At 34.9% G+C, this 7,921-nt stretch overlaps 1 protein-coding gene and 1 long non-coding RNA gene across 2 annotated transcripts in view; both read right to left on the bottom strand.

Moving 5' to 3' along the window:
- LOC109850998 lies at positions 1 to 5,495 on the bottom strand. The gene is made up of 2 exons (XR_002249639.1): positions 3,584 to 5,495; positions 1 to 268 (listed from the first exon to the last, which is right to left on the bottom strand). It is a non-coding gene; the product is annotated as an uncharacterized LOC109850998 (long non-coding RNA).
- LOC109847321 (60S ribosomal protein L12-like) overlaps positions 6,769 to 7,921 on the bottom strand; it is a 2,314-nt gene continuing 1,161 nt past the window's right edge. The window contains exons 2-3 of the mRNA XM_020416558.1: positions 7,908 to 7,914; positions 6,769 to 7,108 (exon numbers count right to left, since the gene is read on the bottom strand). Coding sequence (XP_020272147.1) covers positions 6,915 to 7,108; positions 7,908 to 7,914 — 201 coding nt within the window. The 3' untranslated portion in view covers positions 6,769 to 6,914. The remainder of the gene's footprint in view (positions 7,109 to 7,907; positions 7,915 to 7,921) is intronic.

The raw sequence follows: 7,921 nt of genomic DNA, 5'->3' as shown, positions 1-7,921 counted from the left end.
TGAAAATTAACAGGAATTATTTTCCATCATACAAAATTATATCCTTTCACATTTGGCAAGAATCTTGGACAACCAAAAATGCCCATAAACATCACAAAACGGAATCCAATATCTTTTTGTTCTCTGAGTTCATTCAGCTAAATTCAAAAGAAAACAGCACGCGATATCATCTTAATAGCTAAAAGGACTAGATTCTAACAGAACTGTCATGTCCACTTCCACGGCAAGCTAATGATGTGCAACAACAAGATTCTGAAACATGGACAACCTGGACGAAAAAAAGTTGGCATAATGGAAGAATAGTCTTTTCATCCAGATCAGAGAGAAGAAGATGTGGCTCTGAAGAACAGGGCCACAGCAGCTAATTATGAGAAAGCATCATCGATGTCATCCAACCAAACACGCACGTGCAGATAAGACTTATGTGCATAATACACAACTCAAACCATATATCTAAAAGAAAGTGTATATAGTTAATGGAATAAAAAACAACAAAACAATATCTTTGGTCCAGATGGTATTTTGCATATACATGTAAAGAAACAAGTGAACACTCAGGTTTACAAAATTTAATACCTCAACGGAGAGACAATAGAGTAAAAATTATCCAATGAACATGCAGGTTTACAAACACGCAATACTCTCAAATAGCGCTAAGGAATGTCAAAGACTGCCAGTATGGGGAAACGCTATGATAGCTGATATGAAGTCACTATTAACCAATAAAAAAGTAAAAACTAATCAAGAAAAGTACTGACTAGAACTTTTTCCTTTGGTGCCAACATGATGTTCGTAACTGTGAAGCAGCCCAACATCAAACAAAAGATGGTGATAAAGAACATCTAGGGAAAAGTTCTTCAAAAGATATGTATATGGTAGGCACTCTGTACATACCAACAAACTAGATTTTACACTAGATGCTACAAATGTCGATAACCTAAAGACGAAAAAAATGAAGGTTATATAAATGATTGATGATAAATCAGATGTATGTGGTCCAATGAAAAAAGAAATTAAAAACAGCATAATACACATGGATAAGATATCAATTTAAGCACGAATTTCAAAATACACTAAAATGATAGAACATGTTTAATCATGAAATGGCAAAAAAAAATTAAACGAGTTTAACCATGACCTAGAAAATGAGTTATTACAAATTTAAAGGGACGCACTTGGCACAATTCTCATCCGAAAATACTATATTTGACATTCTCTCTCAAGGATAACAGACTGAATTGACGTAGAGGATTAAACCAAACCCGAGCCAAAATTCTGGGTTAGGGTCCACATGCAAGAGAAATGTCAACCTTAGTACAAAACTAAGAGGAATGTGAGATTAAGGTAAGCAAGATACACGGGTAAAGGAGTTGAGACTTGGGCTAGATAATATTATGTTCTCAATGCTTATATGGGCCACCAGAATAAAATATTTTTCAGTGTGGACCTTAAGTCTGCAAAGCCTTTATGAAATCCCCCAGCATATAAAAACCTCATGATTTCATAAGCTGCAATCTCCCACCACACCAAGTTCTTTATAGGTCCAGCCCAATTGTGTCTATAATATACACAAGTTATCCCTAAAGAATCTGTATTGTTGACATTGTTGTTACGTTCTTTAGCATCATCCTGTTATCACATTTCTAATTTCTTAAACTCCACTTGCACCTGGACAAGATGATGAAAGTTTAAGAAGAAAGGACAATTCCTCTTTCCACTTGCCAAACTCATCAACAATGTGCCCAATTAGCAAGCATCATGTCACTGATTGATCGATAAATATAGCCAATGTTACATTAAACGTTGGGCGCTTCTAGGCGTCAGACTTGACGCCCAGTGCTTAGTCGTCTAGGCGGGCGCCTAAGTGGTTTCTGGGCGTTTTTTCTTTCTTTTTTATTTTTTTTAATTATGATACTTGAAGATAAATATATATATACTCAATTAAAAATGCATAAATACTAAAATACCAACACTATTAACTAAATTGTTTGGTTTACCAATTACAATAGCTCTTTGTATGTTTATACTTCTCAAATCAAATTATAAGTTCATCTCAACAGTGAAAAACTCATTCTCAACTCAAATTACTGTTAACTTATAAGTTAGTGTTAAGTTTAAGTTTAACGATAAACTTAAACTTAAGTTTACTGTAAACTAAAATATTGTTAACTTAAGTTTACTGTTTACTTAAACTTAAGTTTACCATCAACAAAAAACTTAATATTAACTTAAACTTAAACTTAAGTTAACTGTTAACTTACCCTTCTTAAGTTTAAGTTACTGTTGTTAACTAACTTAAATAGATATTTAAGAAGTACTTTTTACCTTGTTAGTAGTTACAGAGATCAGGGGAGCTCGATAATGTTACAGAAGACGCTAGGCAGACTAGGCGTTTGAGCGAGCGACTAGCGCCTAGACCCTTGGGCATACGCCTAGGCAACGACTAGGCTTTTGACTATTTTTAAATTATTTAATTATAATAATTGATAAAAATATGTATTAAATTCATATAAAGTTTTTTTTTAAAATAGCAATCTTAGTTCTACAAAAAATCATGCATACTTAGATAGTAAATAGCTAAAATAATAATTAACAAGGCTAGAGCTTAGGATATTTTTCTTTTTTATTTTTAATTACAATAATTGATAGTGAATGTCAACGTTATAGAAAGCTTAGATGTCGGACTGGTATCTAGGCGAATTTTTTTCCTTCATTTAAATGGTGGTCGGTGAGGTTTTGCTAAAGATCGGAGGAGGTAGTGGAGGTGTTCATATTTGGAGGTTAATGGAGTTTGGAGAACGTGTAGGCTACAACACATAAAATCACAACCAATGCCTACAAGATGCAATCCACATAAGCAAACAATACTCCCCTAAACGCTCGTAAAATCTAGATGGACAGCCCAAATACCGTCTAGGCGTTAGGCGCTAGTTAGGCGGCCTAGGTACCGCCTAAGCCTAGGCGTACGCCTAAGCGAACTAGGCAGAGGTTTTTTAAAACAGTGAATATGGCTTGGCTCGCCTTATAGTGTTTGTAAGAACCAGAATTCGGTACGATGATGAAGACTGAGCAACACATGGTTAATTCACTGCAACAATTGTCTGTGGAATGACAGCAGTGACAGTTCATGAAAGATGGGGATAAAACTGGCTTGCTTGTGTTCAATATTTAAGCATGAGACCATTTTTTAGGGATAAGAATGAAAGAATTGGAATGAACAAAGAGGTATCGACGTGAACACAGCCCATGTTTTTGTTTCTAAGAACATGGAAGGGCAAACACAAGAAACACAAGCAAAAAGTAAATAAAAGGACTAGAAAGACAGACATTTTTTCAATTCAAGCAGAGCCACTTCATTATTCTTAGGTTATATAGCCTTTTCTCTAAAGAAAAGTTAGTCAAATCATGCTGGCTTCTTAACACTATAACTTTCACTACCAAATTTTTACACATGAAATCCTCATAATAAAAAAATAATGACAAATGGTGCAACTTAGCCAGGAAGAAATATCAGTCCTACAATGTCATTGTTGAATTAATGATTAGCTTTTGAAGTCATTTCAAAGCCAATAGGAGATCTTACAAGGAAACAGAAAAATGGTCAATAACTACACGCATTCTGCTGATCGTATGCCCGCACATAGTACATGCAACAAGGACACAAATACAAAAATAGTTAGGAAATCTTTATAGCACAAAGCTCAAGAAATGTACAACACAGTATTCTAGTATATGCAAGCTAGCAAGCATACAGAAAAATATGCAAACAGTAAAAAGTAAACTTCAACAACTGATTGACGTTGATAATTCAGAGAACAAATTACATGAGAAAAAATTCGTAAGAACAAACAGCTAATGGAACTAAACCACAACCACTATCTAATAGGGATGTACTATATTTATGTTGGTATCATTGGCAAGCCCATCATTCAGAAAAACCACTTACATCCTTCCTCATTCAGTCTAGCATGTATTATGTCTGGCTTATTGTTGACCTAGGTCTTTCTCAATTGACGTTGTTGTTAACATGGTTTTAAATATCAGCCGATAATCCGATATTATTGCCAAGTTATCGGATTTGAGAGCTTTCCGCTAGGATAAGTAGGATTTTTAAATCGGTTATCGTTTTTATGGGTTTATCGGCGAGTTATCGGCGATAAAGACACTTATCGACCGATAAGGGAGGCTAAAAATATCGGCTTTATCAGCATGAATTTTGAGTTGAATTGTTGGGTAATGGGCTGTAACTTAGTGTGTTCTTAAACCCGACCTGACCCGCTTTTGACAATAAAATGAAGTTTCTAACTTCAAGTTTAGCCATAATCCTTCGTGAATCTCTCTCCCTCTATGTGTGGCTGTTCTCTGAACCTCTTCGAACTCCATCGAGCTCAAGATCTCTACTCCCCTCTTAACTCTGTTGACCTCGTCGCTCGCCTCCCCAACCTCGAAGCTCACGTCTACTGACGTCGCTCGCCTCCTCAACCTTAAAGCTCACCTCCGCCGACGTCGTTCGCCTCCCCGACCTCTAAGTTCAACTCCGCTGACGACGATCGCCTCCTCGACCTCGCAGCTTAACTCCGCTGACGTCGATTGCCTCCCTGACCTCGGAGCTCACCTCTGTTGACGTCGTTCGTCTCCTTGACCTCGAAGCTCGCCTCCACTGACTCCAACATTCACCGTTGGCGCTCCGCTCCTCTTCGAACTCCATCGAACAGGTATCTACTCATTGCTTAGTTGTTTTTTGACTTTTTCTCTTCAATTTCATTTCTTCTCTTCCTTTGATATTCTGATTACATTATTTTTCACTACAGTTAGTTTATAGCAAACTAATTTTTAAGCAAACTTATATATATGGTAACTTGGAAGCAATATAGAGATATCATTGGAGCTAATCCTAAAAAGAGAGAGTGGTAGAACAAAGCAATATAAAAGAAAGACAAGTCTAGGAAATGTTCATCAAAGAGAAAGGAGCCTTTGGAAGATGAGGAAGACATGGAATCTTCGGAGCGCGATTCGGATGAGGGCATGGATAATATTCCAACGTTCAGCTCCGATGAAGATTAATTTAGTCTTTGCTTTTTCTTTCTTTTGGATTTGCTCTTCGAATATTTACGAATTATGAACTGTTTGTTGTTTTTGAAACTTGGTTGACTGGTGATTAGCTTATGTTTGTTTACGGATATTGATATGGCTCGTAACTACTAAATATCAACTTAGTAAATTAGTTTATGAATCTCATGATTACATAATAATTATGTAGATGTCTAGATGGTTCTTCATTCTTGATGTTATCTTGTTATTTGCTTATTTATTATTCCATTTTGACTAACATTATATTTTTTTCAAGGCTATGCAATCGAATAGATTCATCGTGCGGTCAAGATGCAAGTTTCGCTTTCTACAATTGGTCAGTGATTCTAAACATGATTATTTATATTTTGGTATGTTTATATTTCATTAAGCATGGTTAGATTATATTTTTTGGTTATTATATTATATATATACACCATCCAGTATATCACTCCAATTAAGCATGGTTAGATTATATTTTTTGGTTATTATATTATATATATACACCATCCAGTATATCACTCCAATAAATACTACTTATCCCCGATATATCCGTTATTATATTATATATATACACCATCCAGTATATCACTCCAATAAATACTACTTATCCCCGATATATCCCCAATTTCCGCTATTCAATAAGGATTTTGACCATTCGATAAATCCCCGATAACCGATATTTAAAACCTTGGTTGTTAATCATTTCCAAAATTCCTATTAAGCATATTCTTCTTTTACTTGAATAAAGACCTTTTTCTTAAGACTGTTTTGTGATACAACCACTTTCCATATCATCTCATTCCCTTCCACGAAATATCCAACTTTCAGACAGACCCTTTGAGGGGGAAAGGAAGGAAACTAGGTGGTAATTTGTGACGAAGTTCTTGCTCCTTAAGTCCTTCCACCTCATTTTATTTTTTCCCCAACTTTCAATTGCCCATCGGAAAAGTACTCCCATTTGTCAGTTTATCATTTCATCTTTATCTTTACTCTCCAACGTTTAGTTCCTTTTAAACCCAGCAAATAACCTACCTTGGGATGCATTTTGTAAGCAGAAATTTGTTAGAAATCTTAAGCATTAGGACTATTCCTACCTTACTACACTGAACTTAAATTGTATGCTTCTTTTTAACCCAAACCTAAAGAAAATATTATAGTCATCCTGAACTAGAATAAAAAATGAGATACAAAAATCAATCCAAAATCTAAACCCAAGCAGATTATTCATTATTGTATAGAAAATGCACCACTAAGGCTAAGCTATGTATAAAACTTTCACATATCCCCAATCTAATTATCTACAAACTACCTGACCTCTAACGCAAACCTTGAGTTAGCATTTGTCGCTCACTTGAACCTCTTAATAGAGGTTTCATATTTGTAATCAATTACGTTTCTCCATTCTCTTTCAAACCCCAAATTAATAGCACAAGGTTACGCAACACAAAAATTTCTATGTATCCGTTTTATTGCACTGGTATTATAATTCTATTCCCATTACAAACCTCCAAAACAACATGTAAAGTTCATATATCAATTTCTCTAAGTGTATCCCTATAGATCCTAATACAACATATAGTTTTCACTTTGAATTTCACATTTGTCATAAAGTAACCTACAATAAGTTGCAAGCTGATAACAAATTAATAACCAAAAACAACCATGATAAACGAAAAAGAAATTGGAGAAAATCCCATTATAAAATAATTCAAGCAGATAATATAATCATCAAACAATCTCAAACTACAAAACCTTCAAAAAAAATAGTTCAACATTCATAATAATTGTTTCCCTTATAATCTAATTCAAATTCAAAAGTAACCTGACAGATCCAACCCAATTCACTCCAGCGGCACCTCGACAACCCCTTCATTAATCTCCTGCTGCAAATCCTTTGGATCCTTCCCATCAACCGTACACCCAACTGAGACACAAGTCCCTAAGATCTCCTTAATCGTCCCACTCAGATCCTTTGCCATTGACCTCGGACTCATAACCCTAGCGATCTCAATCACATCATCAAGCGAGATGTTACCTGTTGCATGTTCGAATCTGGATTAGTGATATGCAATTTAACACCATTTTCCCCCCATAAAAAACAAATAAGCAGAACTAGATGAGAAAATAGCAATTATACGATTAACAAGAATGAAGAAAGAAATTGCACTGAAATAGAAGACTATAGAGAAAAGAAAAGACAACTAATAAGATAGGATAACTTGGGTTTTAAGAAGAAACCTAAACTCTCTTATTTGGTGTCACTTTTAGTAAATCATATACATATATTTATATCCAACCTTTATAGAACAATAAACTGGGTTATTATTGCCCTAAAGCTTCACTCTGTTTTCACTTTGATACGCAAGTTCTATTGTGACAACTTAATACCTCCACGGTTTTAAAATTGAGATTAAATTAACAATTTGATACTCCAAAGCCCTAACTTCGTTCCTCACTTTCCCCAGACTCAAAAAAGCTGAAATTTATTAACAATATCAGTCCTTGTTCACTTTTCCATACAGACATTCTTCAACGAAATTAATGTCAACTTTCTTTGCGCTTTCGGGTATCAATTTGTCAAAATATAAAATTTACCATTTGATGTATTAAGGTACAAAAAAAACCAGTTATAAATTTCCAAGCCACTTACAAGTATTGATGTTCTTAGTCTTCTTGTGATAGCGTTCAGGCTTCTTTCAGGTGTTTCAACTCAATACGTTAAGTTAAGGGTAAATTGGCAAAAAAAATTAACTTGCGAATAAATATGCCTCACTTTTCACACACATCCCCTATAGAATTATAAATAAATTTGCAAAGACACTGCGCATCGTTACCAGAATGCTTGATG

This window comes from Asparagus officinalis, chromosome 7 (genome assembly GCF_001876935.1).
Source record: "Asparagus officinalis chromosome 7, Aspof.V1, whole genome shotgun sequence".
NCBI lineage: Eukaryota > Viridiplantae > Streptophyta > Magnoliopsida > Asparagales > Asparagaceae > Asparagus > Asparagus officinalis.
Note: the sequence above shows the minus strand (reverse complement) of the source record. Positions and strands in the feature narration are given on the sequence as shown.